This window comes from Protopterus annectens, chromosome 1.part1 (assembly GCF_019279795.1).
Source record: "Protopterus annectens isolate FY-2018-M chromosome 1.part1, PAN1.0, whole genome shotgun sequence".
Taxonomy (NCBI): Eukaryota; Metazoa; Chordata; order Ceratodontiformes; family Protopteridae; genus Protopterus; species Protopterus annectens.
The window spans coordinates 518,512,243-518,529,379 of record NC_056726.1 but is presented as its reverse complement, the minus strand read 5'-3'; the positions used below and the strand labels follow the sequence as shown (position 1 = coordinate 518,529,379).

At 40.6% G+C, this 17,137-nt stretch overlaps 1 protein-coding gene across 1 annotated transcript in view; it reads left to right on the top strand.

The window, feature by feature from the left end:
• The window catches only part of MAP7 (microtubule associated protein 7), a 1,390,439-nt gene that overhangs the window by 975,906 nt on the left and 397,396 nt on the right, over nucleotides 1–17,137 (top strand). The window contains exon 14 of the mRNA XM_044076419.1: nucleotides 116–258. Coding sequence (XP_043932354.1) covers nucleotides 116–258 — 143 coding nt within the window. The remainder of the gene's footprint in view (nucleotides 1–115; nucleotides 259–17,137) is intronic.

Below are 17,137 nucleotides of genomic sequence, written 5' to 3'. Positions count from 1 at the left end.
AATCAAAATTCGACCATTAAAAATGTGGAATGTTTCTACTATTGATTTATAGTTTGTACATTTATTTTTATAAATGGTTTTAAAAAGTTATGCTAAAATATGTTGCTATTCTTAGATTGATAAAAAGGAAAAAGACAGAGAAAATGAGCGTGAACGACATGCACTTTTAAGTCCTTCAACAATTACAGTGGCTACTTTAAAGCGATCACTTTCTCCATCACAAATGAAGCCTAGATCACTAATGCCCTCTCCAGTCCGGTAAGTGTATTGCACATGACAAATCATTAAAAAAAATGCTATGCAGTTAAAATGTTAATTTGATATATTGCCCAACACTTGGAATACCTTATTGCTGTCTGCTTTCTTTATCTGAATCTTATCAAAGCAACACAGATATTAAAGTCTAAGAAATAAGCTGTCATAGTTAAAATGTGACTTGGTAGCTATATTAGGGGTGTGCACTTAATTTTCACAAATGTTGTATTCAGAAGACATTAATTCCATTGGATAGATGAGTATGCTTAATAATAATGTGAACATACTTCACTGTGAAGAACACCATCCCTCTTATTATTGTTTTTGCAGCACTGATGTGCCATTAAGGTAATGAAGGTATTAAAATAAGTTGCTTGAATTGTAGCAGCTGAATATCCTGTAAAGGCACATATTTAAATATGTGAGAGACACCAAAGGTACAGTTGTAATCAGATTATTGCACCACACATCCATAAGTTATATTTTCTTAGTAGATCTCTTCCTTTTACCACAGGGCAGTGAAGGTAGAGCATTTGCAAAATTTTCAAATATGCAAAGATGCAGAAGCAGCCTGTGGTGGTCATGGCAAGTCAAAAATCTCCCTTACCCTTGACATCGATGGTGTTTATATTAAGTGGGAGGGGGTAGGGCATGTGGGGAGCATTATCCTCCATGAAACTGTTTTATGTATTGATTTTAGTTGCTATTCAGTAGTCAAGTCAGCTGTTCTAAGAGACTCTCAGCTTTGATTACTTGTAGCAACCAGGCTAAAATATGTTGCTATTCTTAATTGATAAAAAGGAAGAAGACAGACAAAATGAGCATGAAAGACATGCACTTTTAAGTCTTTCAAAAATTACAGTGGCTACTTTGCATTGTTAATCATTCTGAATGGTTCCCTTGCCTCCCAAAGCATTTTGTCAAGTCTGCCTTGAGTGTTTTGGAGGACTGTACTCCTACATCCTCACCAAATTATGCTAGTATGACCATCCTCTGGGGTTACATCATTTGTGAGGAAAGGGAGTCAATTTAGCTGAATCCTAATTGTAATGCTTTAAGCAGTGTCATTAATAACTACACTTGCTTGTGCCAAGTATTCCTTTGGTTACTACAAGTAACTATTGCTGCACACTTTTCAGCCTTTACCCAGGCAAAAAAATAATGCAGGTCTGTAACAAGGTATGGAAAAAGAACATATAATGTCAATAGTAATAGTCATAATGATTATGAGGGAAAATGTGCATAGCACATTAATGTACATAATTAACATTACATCAGCAATACATTATATTCAATGATTGACCTAATGAAGGCTGAATAAAGGGGGACAGTTGCATACATAGATCTAGACACAATCCCTTTGTTTATAAGCTGTGCAATAAAGAGGGACTTTCTTACAACAATAAATACATGTTGTTCAACAGTTAGGTCACTGTCCACATAAGTTCCTAAATCCTGAACAATGGGGTTAGCTGTTGGAGGCATATTGGCAGTGTGGTAGTTACCTGTGATAGAGGATACAATAATGCACTTTTTGGGAATTTAGTTTCAGACCATGATTTTGTTTAAGACAAACTTTCCTGCAGGAATGCTAAGTCATTTGGGGATTCAGTGACTGCTCCTAGCCTGCAGTCATCTGCAAACTTAGTCAGCCAGAGTCCTTTGGTATTGGCTTTTATTTCAGAAACATAGATACCAAACAGGAGAGGTCCCAGCAAAAAACCCTATGGGACTCCACTGATGACTGGTCTCTCTGTGGAGGTAAGTTCTCCTATTCTGATTACCTGTCTCCAGTCTGTGGGCCAGTTGGCAATCCAACGGGTGACACAGGGGTTTATTCCCAGTTTATTTAGCTTTTCTACTATGCCTAAGTGGTTAATTGTATCAAAAGCTTTAGTCAGGTCAAGTTATGTGGTGTGTATCATTTTGCCTTAATTCATTGCTTTGGTGACAATTTCAAAACATCCACCAGGTTGAGTAAGCATGACCTGCCGTGACAAATCCAAACTGATATCAGTCCAGTGTTTGGACAATCCCTATGGTCTGATTAATTAATTCCATGATGAGCCCTTCCATGGCTTTGTATATGAGGCTGGTCAGACTTATGGGTCTGTAATTGCCTAGGACTGTGAAAGGTCCTCCCTTATGCAGGAGAATGACTGTAGCCACTTTTCATTTGCTTGATACAAAACATGTATGGAGTCTGAGATAAAACAGTGTTGTTAGTGGTGTGGCTAAATCATACTTCATGTAATTTAAGATACATCCAAGCATATTGTCAGGACCCATTGATGAAGTATTTTTAGTTTTTGTTAGCACTTGTAGGACTTGGTCTTGTCTGATACCTGGAGGTGAGGAGGTGAGCCAGTTTCTGGTATATCTTGAGGGACAGACAGAGGGGTGAAAGGAGTGAAGTTAGAGCTAAATTTATTGGCCAGTAGGTTAGCTATATCATCAGCTTCAGTGTACATAATATAATTCGCAATCAGCTCAGGGCATCATTGCATTTTGCTTTTGAGATTACAAACATAACCAAAAAAATGCCTTGTGGATAGTCTTTGGCGTGGGTGGCTATTTTAGCCACGAACTTGGCTTTGTTGAATTTTATTAAGCTTCTACCTTGTTTGTTTATTTCATTGACAAGGGCTCAAACATTCTAGGAATTACTCTACTTAACTTTTGTCAAAATTCTTTTCCTTTGGTTAAAAATTGTGTTGATATCATTGTTCCATGATGTGGGTTTGTTTCTGGGGTTTGCCCTGCACTTGTTCCTACGTGGTACAGTTACACCTTTGTAGCTGTTGATATGCTGGTGTAGTGTGGTGGTGTACATTTCTGTTTATGCACTGGAGTTAAATGAGTTTGGTGGGGATTTGAAGCTTACCAGTGTATCACTTAGGAGTAGATAGTTTGTTTTAAATAAATTTCTGGAAGGGATCTCTGGTTTCAGTTTTATGTTGAATGAGACTGCTTTATGGTCAAACCTAACAAGCAGTGAAGATACACAGGGGAATGGTGTAAGATGCTCCCATATTACTAAGGACAAGATCTAAGATGTCATTCCCCCTCGTGGGTACTCTGACTAACTGTTCCAAGCATTTGTATTGACAAAGTCCAGGAATCTGTGTGCTTGTGCACTAGTGGTGGTGTAGGGTTCCCAGGCTGTAGTTGGATAGTTTAGATCACCTAGAAAAACGGTATTCGGTTTAATACCAAGTGGTTCTAGTTCCTTTAGCTAAGCCTTATGGCTTTCTTTTGTCATAGATGGAGTTCTGTAGCTAGCTAATATATGATGTGAGACCTTTCTGATGGTTATTTGGACATGAAGAAGCTCAAATGCTTCATGCTGTTTTACCAACCTTGATTTGAGTCTCTTCTGGATGTAGATTGTTTCACCTCCACTCTTTTCCCCTCCTGTGCAGTAGCTGGTTTAAACATGTGGAAGGTGTTATGGCCCTACACAGCCAGAGTGCTCTCCAGTATTTTAAAACCATGTATCAGTTACTGCACAGACATCAATGTCTTTCAGGGTGAGAAGAGCTTGTAAGGAGTGGAGTTTCTTGTTCAGGTTCCTAGCATTGATCAGTCTTCTTCTTTCAGCTGTTCCCGTTGGATCACCACAGCAGGCCATCTGTTTCTTTTTCTTCCTGTCCTCTGCATCTTGCTCTGTTACACCAACCACTTGCATGTCCTCTCTCAACACATCAGTAAACCTTATCTTAGGCCTTCCTCTTTTCCTCTTACCTGAGAGCTCCATCCTTAGCATCCTTTTCCCAATGTGCCCAGCATCCGTCCTCAGCACATGCCCAAACCAACGCAATCTCACCTCTCTGGCTTTGTCTCTAAACCGTCCAATCTGAGTTGACCCTCTAATATACTAATTCCTAATCCTCTCCATCCGTATCACACTCAATGCAAATCTTAACATCTTTAACCCTGCCACCTCCAGCAATGACTCCTGCCTTTTTGTCAATGCCACCGTCTCCAACCCATATAACATAGCTGGTCTCACTACCCTCTTGAAGACCTTCCCTTTCACTCTTACTGGTACCCATCTGTCACAACGCCAACTCTACTCCCTGCATCCTCACCATTCCTCTATCCTTCCTCTCATTCACACACATATATTCTGTCTTAGTTCTGCTAACCTTCATTCCTCTCCTACCTAGAGCATATCTCCACCTCTCCAGGGTCTCCTCAACCTGTTCCCTACAGATCACAATGTCATCCACAAACATCATATTCCATGGGGACTCCTGCCTGATCTCATCTGTCAACCTATCCATCACCATTGCAAATAAGAAAGCACTGATCAGTAATACCTTCATATTTTCCTTTACTTGTTTCATTATGTTGGAAAGTTTATCAGGCTGGCATTACCCAAAATAACAGTATGAGGGTAGGTAATGTCTGTGCCAGTAATCAAAACTCTACAGTAGACAGATGCAGGCCATACCTAGGAAAGCAGTATGGTCTGTTGATCATATCCTACCAGGCTGACAGATAATGGACCTTCTTTGAATGACACAAAAAACTAAGCCAATTGTTGAAGGCAATTATTTTTTGCTCATATTACAGCATCATCCTTGTAGAAGATAGAATGCTGCTCAATGCTAGCCTCATACCTGCCTTGGACACATAGTCTGACAGCTTCATCATGTGTCTTTTCATATAGTCTAGGGAGGTAAACCTCAAGTCACTGACACCATGTTGAACTGTAACAGAGTCATACTGGTACTTGCTGTTCAAGGACTTTAGTGCATGTTTGATCTGACTAGGTACTAGACAAGCAACTAATCATCACTCTTTCCTTACTCAGCCTGGTAAGAGGTATGTCTCACAGTGGAATCACCTAAAACAAAAATGTTTGGTTGGGTCGATGCCTGCTTTAGCAGCTCAGTATCTGTGACTTTGGGGCTCCTCCTTGTGCAATAGGAGGAACTAGGCTTAATGTGCTGAGTGTGCTTTGTGCCTGTGTTGCATTTTGGAGGTCTTGGAGGTTTAGGCAAGTAAATCTTTAAAACATCAGCATATGATGGATTATGTGTATTGCGCTGGAGTTTGTTCAGGGTTCTCTAAAGATTCCAAGAGTTTTGTGGGCTGTGTAAATAAATACCAGGTAGAGAATATTCTGGGCGGAGGGTTGTTTGTTTTCTTTGGGGGGGGGGCTTAGAAGGCATTTTGCTGTGGCATTGCTGGTTTCAACTACATACTTGCCTAGTAATGCTTACAGAATATTTTAAACTGGACTGGTATCATCTTTACTACCTTATCTGTATTGTGGTGAAGATGAAAAGTACGGTCAAGGATTGAACCCAAGTATTTCAGGGATGTAACCATGCATAAACAAGTTATTGTTGTGTGCTAAACATCTTTGGGTTTATTTTTGATTAGTTGTCTAAGACATGACTTGAAAGAAACTACTAGTAATGTTTGCTGAAATCACATTGCACTGCTTATACTAGTAAGTTAGTTGAAATCAGATTGCACTACTTACTCAATTTACTTTGCATCTTTCCCATTTTTAAGCAGTACACCATCATCATAAATGATTGTTTGCAGTTATGAGGGTCTACACTAAGATTATTAATATGTAAACAGAGCAAGATAGAATCAAGAATGGAACCTTGAAGGACCACATAAAGAAGTGTGGTGAACTTAAAAGGTGTTAACATACTGAATGGGGCCTAATCTGCATGATAGAAGACCCATCAAATATTTCAGAAACTATCTAAAAACTTAAGTAACAGAATTTAAAAAGTAGGGGGTGAGTAATCATTAAGAGTTCATGCCTTTTTAATATCTACAAATAGTGCTCTAATAGTGAGCCCTATGCCCATATTAAAGAGAATTTGATCAGTGCCTTGTAACACAGTTGTAGAGCTGGTGAAACCTGGTTTGAATATATACTGAAAGTGACATTAAAGGTGGTGGTTCTACAGGACATTATGTATGTATAAATTGTTAATTTATACATTAATTCGTTAAATTTTCCAATGCCTATTTTTCCCTTTTCAAGGTCACAAGGAAGTCAGAGCCAATCCCATGCACTGGGCATAAGGCAGAAAACTAGTATTGGACATTACAAGGAGCATGCACACACAAACAAACACACACGCACACAGTCCCCCCCCCCCCCTCTCTCTATTTCAGGGAACAAGACACCCAGGCAAAAACTCATCCAGATACACATAGGATAAACAGACTCAGCACAGAAGACACACCAGCTGGAAACAGATTCAGAGAACTAACAACTTTGAGGCAGCAAGTCCAACTACTGCATCACTGTGCCATCCATGTATAAGCAATTATTTCCAGTGTTTTTTAGCTGGTTTGAGTTTTTTTATAGGCCTGATATAGGATTGCTTTAGGGAGTGGAATAACAGTGGCTGATTTCCATTCAGTGGCTAGACTCTTAAGCTTAAGGATTATCTATTTGAGATTACCGAAGTATCAGTAGACCAATATTTAAAACACCAAGCCAAAAAGCTTGACTTTTCACGAGTGAAATTGCATAATGCCGACTTCTGAATGCTCGACAGTCCAAGTTGAGTGGAACAGGAAATCCGCTCTTGTGGACGTTGTAGTGCGATCTCAGAGTTGGTATCCATCAGTAGCAGGTGGTTTGGGGGAGGGGGCTACAGGGGGCATACCCCCCCCCCCAAAAACGGGAAATGTAAATGTTTGTATGTAAGGTTTTTTAGTTATTATTTTATGTGTTAATGGTAAGGGTTTAGATGGTGGGTAGGATGTGGGTGAGGGGAAGTAGGTAGTTTAATTTGGAATGTTGTATTTTTCTTTTATATGTTGTTTGTGTGTGTTGTTGTAGGGAGGTTTGTCAGGATTTTGTAGTGTCGGGATTGTGTGTGTCGGGTATGTGAGTTGTCAGTTTTGTGTAGTGTCAGTGTTCTGGGCTCGGTGTTTTAAAAGTTGGTGTTGTGGGATTTCGTTTTAGTGTTTTAGACCCCATAATAGTTAAGGTCTTTGTTTCCCATACACAAGGTATAAGGTTTGATTCTGACCTGTCTGTTTGGCATTTGTATGTTCTCCCTGTGTCTTCTGTGGTTCCTTCCAACTCTGAAAATCATGCTGCATGTTTCCATCTCAGAGTCTTGCAAGAATAGCTGTGTGCAGCAGCACAAATTCAGGATGGTGCCCTATAAGGGGAAGAGTTGTATAGACAAACCTCTTTTGGCATCTACTATAGTGTGCAGCATCTTCAAGATAGGAGAGCATGCATCACAGACTGTGTACCATGTCAGGGGTAGCTACTTGATGGTGCAAAAATATGGCTGTAGGTATTCCAGTCCTGTTTATTACTGGTGCCAAAATGGGCACAGGTATGTGCCGGTGATAAGTGGGTTGAGCTCCCGGCCTACTCCAACCTTCACCAGGGATCCATGCTAATGGTAGGAGGGGTGTATGTGCCCCTATTGGCCTGTTTGTGAACACCATAAATCCCAGCAGCCTTGGGTCAATAAAATGCTAGCCAGCCAGTATCCAGTTGCCAAGCTTGCATTACTTGGGATAGCTGTGTTGAGCGAAAGCTGAATGTGAAACCAAACCTATCAAACATGAACTAAGAATTGATACACTCAGTGTAGGTTCACTGACAGGATGGACTTGGAAGTGGATGACATGATGGGAAGAAAGAAGATGAACATCATATGTATCTAGGAGACAAGTTGGACAGGTAGTGTAGCAAAGCCACTTGGCTTGGGTCCACAATAGTCTACTACTCAGGAGGAAGACAGGCTAGAAATAGTGTAGAAATTATGGTGAGGTAGAGGCTTCAGAAGATAGTGAAGGATGTCATCAGAATTAGTGACAGACTCATGGCAATCAGACTCCAGTGTAATCATAGGCCAGTATTCATAATCTCAGCCTATGCCCCACACAAGGGTTGTGATAGTGAAGAAAAGAGTGCATTCACACAGCAGTTGCAGAACCAACATGAATTGGTGTTGATAATGGGTGATCTGAATGCACATATCAGGACAGACAGAACAAGATATGAGGACTGCCTTTGTCCACATCAGTGGGGCAACAGGAATAAAGAAGGAGAGGCCATTCTAGGCTTCTGTCAGGCAAATGGCGTGGCAGTGGCCAACACACAGTTTAGCAAAAGAGACAGTCAAAAGATCACACACAAGATTGGCAAACATGTAAGTCGGGTAGACTTCTTCCTCATAAGGAAAAGGGCACTGGGTAGAATCAGTGATTGCAAAGTTATACTCAGTGAAGCAGTTAGCCCCAGCATAAACCACTGGTTGCCACAATCAGCTGCAGGCAGTGGTCAAGGAATGCTCTAAGGTCAACAGAGAGTAGGATGAAGATCTGGTAGTTGACTGTAGAGAAAGCACAGGAGTTCAAGGAATTACTCAGGGCTCTAGCACATTGTAAGAAGAGGAAATTGTTGGAGATGAAGAAGAATGGCAGCACCTCAAAACAGCATATGTGAGGACTACAGAACAGGTATGTGGCAAAGGCAGGTATGAAACTAATGTACACAAGTAAAGCTGATGGTGGAATGCAGAAATATAGGAAGTCATCAAAAGAAAGGAGGAGGGAAGGAAAAAGTTGGTGATAGAAAAGACAGACCAGGCTAAGAAGGAGTACTGGTTAGCTGGCAGAGGGGAATTGCAACAGCAAACAACAAGGCATCAGATGCAGTCTACCAGATTCTGGAAATTGACTTGGTAGATTGCACAGTGAAAATCTATTAGAGTGCAAGCCAAAGACAGAAAAAAAGGAGATACTCAGACACTCTTCATAAAGTATGCCAGCAACAACCTGCTAACCAGCCCACTGGAGACTATAAAGGCAGATGGAAGGAGTACTTTCAACAGCTTCTGAATGAAGAAAACCCCACAGAAGCTGTACTGCCCCAGACACAGCCTATGAAGAAAGAAGAGGAGGAGCCCACTCTAAATGTAGTAAGAACAGTACCAAGGAAAACAAATTCAGGAAAAGAAACAGGTTCAGATGAGGTAACAGCATATACCACCAAGATGTTGGAGATATTGGGTGAGATAGGGGAGAAATGGCACCTGAGGGTACTCATAGCAGTATAGAAAGGCATATCCTAGATGACTGAAGAATAAGCATACTAGTGCCAGTGTTTATAAGCAATGGGGGCATTCTCAACTCTGGCCAGTACAGAGGTATCAAACTCCTTTCACATTGCATGAAACTCCTGGAAATGGTGACTGATAAATGAATATGCAGAGGAGTAGAACGTAAGATGGGAAAGGAGCAGTTCATATTCAGATCAGAATGAAGCACAGCCATCTCAATGTTTGTAGTGAGACAGATAACTGAGAAGGAGCTAGAGATGAGGAAAGAGTCCAACTGGACATTCCTAGACTTGAAGAAAGCATATGACAAGGTCTCAAGGAAGCTGACTTTGGCAGCACTGCACTGGTTCAAAGCCACAGAAACATTGGTAGAATTAGTACAAGCTATGTGCAAGGACCCAGTGATTCAAGTACAAATAGTGTTCGGTCCCAGTGGGAGTGGGTGTGCATCAGGGTTCAGCTCTGAGCCCACTGCTGTTCATACTGGTGATGGACTATAGCAAACAGGTCAACAAAATTGTTGTATGCAGATGATGTGGCATTACAGGGAGACTCTGAGCAAGAAATTCAGAAAAGGATAGAGGAATGGAATGCAAAAACTCTTGGGACATGGGATGAGACTGAGTACAGATAAAACTATTGTAATGGCAGCAAATGAGGGGAAACTGGAAGAATCTGAGAACTGAGAAAAGTGAAAATAGCGAAACCGGTTATCAACTTCAAGTATCTTGGAGGGGTAGTTGAGGAGAAGGGAAGTCTGAATGAGGAAGTCTAAGCTAGACTCAGAGAGGCTGCAACCAACTTTCACTTGTTATTAACTTGCAACTGTTATCACACTACACAAAGGTGGACCATCAACTGACATCAAAAACTATAGACCTATTTGTTTGCCTAGTCTAATACTGAAAGCCATGGAATGGATTACCATAGAAATGATCAACAAAGACATAGGCAGCCTTCAGACACTGGAGTACCTCTCAACCTCTTAGTGCAAGAAATCTGGACAAAATCTGACATAATGAGGGGACAAAGACCCAAAAGTAGGGACATATTTTAAATATTGCTCATATAAACCTAGAAAGCTGGAATAACATGGTCTGTGTTAAAATGCCATGCATTTTCTAAAGGATTTAAATTCTAAAACTCAATGTATGTCATTATTTAGTGACTTAAGTCCTCAGGTCATTCCAGTGATTTGCCAGAAAACCACAAATTTTATGAGGAATAGACTGAAATTGTTAGACAAAAATCTGAACATTCTGCAAAACTCAGGAGAGTTGTGAAGTATACACTGGACCCATCCAAGTTTGGCATTGTCAAGGGAAGGTCACACAGCTGGAGAGACCTGAGAGGTTTCTCACCAAGAAAATTCAAGGCCTACAACACATGACCTACATATACAGATTGAAGGCCCTATCATTTTACTTAATATCGTATAGACCGCTTAGAGGCAACTTGTGCCTGGCCTACAGAGCAGTCTCAGACCCTGCCTAGAAGAAGCTGCTGCACATCTGCAAATCCAGTGCAACAAGATTCACTTGCTCTAACAATCTTAACCTAGCCTGCGATATTAACAGGACATGCTGGACAGGCAGATGTATCTCCCAGAGGTTGCCACTCCTCTGGAACAAACTCCCAATTCATGTAAAGCAGAGCTCCTCAATGACCCTATTTAAGCGTAACCTGGACAATTGGATGGGAACCATAAATTTACACCAGGGTTTCACCTATGCTCCTCTTAGACAGGGGCAGCTAGTGCTGATCTTAGATTCGCATGCAAACATAGACTATGTATCTTGGTCCTTAAGGGAACAATGGTATAACATGGCTAGGCCTGTAGAGGCCTTAGGGCCAATATCCTAGGAGCCTCCTATGGTCATGCCTACTAAACCTGGTGGACTTCTTTTAGAAAGTCACCAAAGCAGTGGATGAGGGGAAAATAGTGCATACCAGCTACCTGGATCTGGCTAAGGGCTGTGATACAGTACCCTACATGAGTATAGTTGACAAATTCACCCATCAGGGCATAAACCACTACATAACTCACTGGATTGCTAGCTGACTTGCAAGCAGGAACGAGAAAGTCATGACTGGTGATAACACCTTCAGTGAGAGACCAGTCACAAGCAAGTTATCTCAGGGCTCTGTGCTGGGACTGCTCCTTTTTGGCATCTACTTCTCGGGGGTAAAGGCTAATGTGAAGGGCCTTTGGCTGACCAAATTCACAGATAGCTGCAAATTGAGAGCTATCATAGGTTTTCCCCATGACACAAACATTTTATAAGAAGATTTAACACAAATGACTGTTGACAAAATCATGGATTAATACTCAATGCCACAAAATGCACTCTAGTACCTTTTGGCAAAACTGTCACCCACGATAATTACTCCATTGATAAGACACCACTAAGAGCTGACCTGGTAGTCAGGGATCTGGGAACATATGTAGATAGTAATGTGGCCTTTGACTCGCATGTGACCAAAGTAGTAAGAAAATCTTTCTATATTACCCAACTTATAAGTAAGGACATGACATCCAGGTCCAAAGAAATCATAGTGCTACTTTATTTGGCCTTTACCAGATCCCATCATTGAATATAATGTCCCTTTGGGTATGTACCTGACCAGGCACATGCAACTGTTGGAATGCCAACAAAAGTTTCTTACCAGGAGAATTCAGGGTATAAATACATAGCCCTAAAAGGATGGACTTAAATCCCTATCTCTATACTCTATCTTCTACAGGTTATTGAAAGGTGATCTCTGTCTGACATACAAGGCATCCTCAGATCCAGTTCTGATGGAACTTTTGCACATCTGCAAAATGAACAGCATCAGAGCTGTTAGATCCAAGGATTTAAATTGTGCTTGTGGCGTAAATAAGATATGCTGGTGAAACAGATATGTGTCGCAGACGATCTCTATGCTCTCAGAACAGGCTTTTCATCCATGTGAAGCAGAATCATTCCTTAACCCTATTAAGTGTAACCATGAGCAATGGATGGGAAATCAGAAATTCAAATGAAGCAAAAGCAGTAAGGCAAACACAACCACAGATTAAACCAATTCTAATGAAGTCCACTAACATTTCAACAGACAAAAGCAGTTAACTTTTCTATTTTTTCACATTTTGTGTCATAATAAAGTGTGAGTTTTTCGAAACTGACATTGGTGGTCTTATTCTGCTTCATTTGCCATTTTTACGGGCATTCCATTTTTTTTTTTTGGTTAAACCAGAATTTCAGGCCCCCCATATCTCTGATAGTGGCAGACAGTAATGTCCAAACTAACATTCCTCCACACATAACCTCTAGAAACTTCATAACTCTTGGAGTGCATGGCTGAGCTTATAAAGGCCCTGGTGGTCATTAGCCTAGTATATACCTATGAACCTGGTGTATGACAAGAATGCCAAAGAAGCAAAAAGTCAGGTGTACAGAATGGCAGCACAACCAGTACTACTGTATTGTACAGAAACCTGGGCAGTAAAGGTAGAACAGTTGAGGAGGTGAGAGGCGATGGAGATGAACTGCTTGAGATGATGGTAAGATGCACACTGAGTGATAGATGAAGAGATGAGAACATCAGAGCACAGGAAAAAGTAGTGCCAGTTGCAGGGAAGGTTAAAGAGAACAGAGTATGGTTGTTTAGTCACATGCAGAAAAAACAAAAACAGGCAGAAAAAAACAAAAACAGTCTGGTGAAGAAGATTTGGGACAGACAGGAGAAAGGCCAGATGAAACAAGGGTGTCTAGCAAACAGATGGATTTTGTAAGAGAAGACCTGTGACAATCAGGCTTGACTGTTGAAGAAGGCAGGAGAGTGGCATTGAATTGAGAGAGATGGTGACAGTTAACCCCCTAACCCCATGTAGAAAAGAAATGGGGAAAAAGGGGTTGATGATGATGATGATCATCATCAGGGAGCAAATTTCCCTGTGTGACTTTGTGGAATAATCCATTCTACAGCTATCCTCTAGTAGGTTCTTTGGAGAACCCAGACACCTCAAGCCTGTCTAGAGCTCCTTGTATACTATAAATGCATGAAGTCAATTAGCAAGGCCATACTAAACAAAAATATGTCCATAATAATGCCAAACCAAACAAAAATGCATCATCAAAAGATAGGTAAATTTTAGTACAATGTAATTACAGGCTTGTTTCCCCGAGAATGTATTCTGTTTTTCCTTTCAACTTGATGTGTTTGCATATTTGTCACCATGGCATTTTCCACAGCTAATTTCCTCATTTTTTTGTAAAAGTTCTCACTAATTGCATAATATTTGTAAGAAAGTGCACCATCAATATATATAGTGAAGAAACAGATTGTGACGCCCGAAACCTGGCCCAGCAATCAAGGAGCCTCAATCCTCACCACTAACACCAGTGAGGGGCGTCTCATGTAGGAGGAAAGGATAAGAAATACACACAGTAAAGTGCAATTTCCCTTAAGAGCACACGGAGATCACAGTCAGTCTGGGGCTGGTTGCTCCCTTGCTCTCCGGGTCACCAATAAGACTCCCTATTGGCACAGCTATAGAGTCCAGATCTCAGACTAGTGGGCAAGCTAAAACCTCCAACACCCTCTCTGTCCAACCAGTGCTTCATGTCCCTGCCCAAGTAGCTCACACAAACACACACACACACACACACACACACACACACACACACACACACACACACACACACACTTGGAGATGAGTTTATATAACCACACAGACACTCCTGGGGAAGGCTGGCACAGGTTCTGCAGCTGTGCCCCTTTTCTGGCCAGTCTAAAAAGTAGCACCACTTGCCACCACCGACTAATGTTTATCAGCTACTCAAAGGCCCTTAAAAGGGTGTCCAATTATTACTGTGCAATATTATTATCCAATTGGTAGTATAGCCCACGGCTAAAGCTATTGGAGCGGCTTTGTACAATGTTATCAAAGGCATGTAGGTACTCTAAAGAGCTTAAATTATCTCTACAAAAACAGTCACAGCTGAGGAGGTTTAAAAATATTTAATAACAAATAGTCAAAACACAAGACGATACTTTTTACTACACAGTGCTAGTCAAGAGTTCAGAGATTACAGAGAAATACTTAAAGTAATTCAGTATTACAGTTCTGACATCACAGAAAAACACTTAGTCTAATCTTTCTGGTTTCTAGCTATTTCTAAGAGAAAACACAAGTCTAAGATAAACTTACATATAGAGCAAGACAGTGCTGAGTTGGATGGTCAAGACAAAAATGCTTAATGCTCTCTGATTCTCTCTGTTTTTAAAATCACATTCCTGGTTTACAATACATCATTCTTCACACTTCCGTGGGTTCCCAGGCTAACAGAAGCTACATTTTCTTCACCTCTGGGCAGAAACCAGAGCAATAAAGGCTGGGAAATGCCAAAAGAAGACTACTACTACTATGCATGCAAATTCTGGCCATTAACTCTGGCCTTACAACAATAGGCAGGATGCCTCACTTCAGGCTGACTGACTCCGAGTTTTAACATCAAAGGGTCACAACATGCTTTACTTGGTCAGTAGAGTGCATGGTTGTTACATTTTTTTCAGTTTCATGTGTAACACTATTTTTACCATTTAAGACAACAAGCCTGTGGTTTACATTAATATTTACAGATGACAGAATTATCTCCAAAATTCTGTCTGGCTAGGCTGGCAGCCTTCTCATGGTTATAAGAAATTATGTTAGGCAGTATTTTAACACAAAACCTGTATTACATTACAGTAGCTGGTATATTAACAGCAATTAAAAAATTACCCAATTCGTGTGTAAACTTCTCAAATGTACATAGAAGTACCAGGGGGCCTAAGTGAGTTCATAGCGATTATTAGGCTAATGACCCCAGGGAGCCTTTTTAAGCCTAGCCATTCTTCTCAAGCTGAGAATCAAACCCTGTATTTTGTGTTTGTGAGGTAAGCACCTTAACCATTAAGCCAACCACCAACCTAAATGGAGTTAGAAAGAATAAAACCCTGTATCCCTGTCTGCATGTCTTAGTAAGGCTTTATAGTCTTAATCCTCTGCATTAAACAGCAGACATAATGATGTTCTTAGATATTGGTTCATAGGTAAGTACTAGACTAGTTACCCTTGCAGGCTATTTTAAGTTTATCTAGTTTTTCCAAAGGTGAGACTTAAACCTGGTATCTTGTTCCTGTGAGGCAAACACCTTAACCATTACACCATCCTCCAACCCAAGCATAAGCAGTTCAATACAAGTACAATTCAGCTTTCTTTGTGCATAGGATAGTGCTAAGATAACTCCCCGAGTGGATGATTTTTGGTGTAGCCAATTACTCCATTTGAGAATCAAACCCTGAACCATAGAGTCTATGTTAAATATTCAAACATCCAAAATGTCGAATGCCACATGGTTGAGACCATATGGTCGACATTTGGATGTTTGAATATAGCCCCCGTGCACCCCACACGTGGGGGGCTGTGACCCCCACACACCCCCCCTACTTAAATATACCAACTCCGAGACCACACTTCAGTGCAGAAAAAGGAAATTCTCCCATTCTGCACCGTACGACGCCATTAAAAGTCAATCTTTGAACATTTGAAATATCGAACATTTGGTCTCGACCATGTAACGTTCGACATTTTAAGCGTTCGAAGAATTGATATAGACCCGAACAATGTACCGCAAGACAAACACCTTAACCATTATACCAAACCCTATTAAATCTCAGGCTGACATTTTTATTTATTTGTATTTTGTATTGTGAGGGAGAGCAGTGATCTCCATGGACCTTTGTCACAGTCAGCCTAGGAACAGTGTCTGGTTAAGTGACTTACTCAGAGTCACAGAGTTAGGCAACGGAGGCTGAGGGAATCAAACCTTGCACCATTGGTCTACAGGAAACGGCTTATTAACAGCTCCTTAATCCTCTAAGCCAACTGCACACACTGTCAAACTGTTGTATTCTGACAAACGTAACTTGTACAATTTGCTCAGTTACCACTCTGCCGAAGGAATAACCAGTCTGAATGGAGGAAAGTTTTTTTATGAATTTTTGGTAAGCTAAATGTTTTAGCTCTTCCGGGATAAGGAATGTTTAAGATATCAAATTCAGATTTAATGCCATACAAAACATGTTCATTAGCTGGTTAACTGTATTTCTGAACATTAGGGCTTTCAAAGCAGCTAATACCGCATATATTACCTAACAATTCATAGAGAGTCCACATAGTATTCATTATCAAGGACCATACCCCCATCTGTTGATGACATAATATATATATGTTTTGTGATATTAACAAATACAGTGCAAATTGTTAATGTGTGAAATTTTTAACAGTTACTCACTACATGAGTCTTCCAAAGTCAGATGTTACAGGTATTTAGTCGCTGTATCAATTGATCTTTGGGAGGGGAGTGTCCTCTGATGTGTGTCTATTTTAACTTCCCGCCATCCCAATATATTTTTGTGATCCTTGCTTAGTGGATGGAAGTTGAATTGAATACTACATGGGGCTGGGCACACTCTCCCAATATGACTTATAATGCAGCAACATGCTACAGTGGAGGATGTGAGCACCCCAGCTTTGGGTATGAGGGAGAGAAAATATATATTATATATAGAAAATATATAATCCAGATGATGATAACAGAAGAGGAGAACTCGACAGTCATCTACTACATAGTGCCCCTGTGCAGGAAAACATACTTACCTCTAATGTTTTCTGGCAATAGGGCAAACCACATTTCCACTGGCATGCTGCATATAGACACAAAATGTGTTAAAGCTGCTGATTTATTTTGTATGGCTATGTCATTTTTCCATTGGGG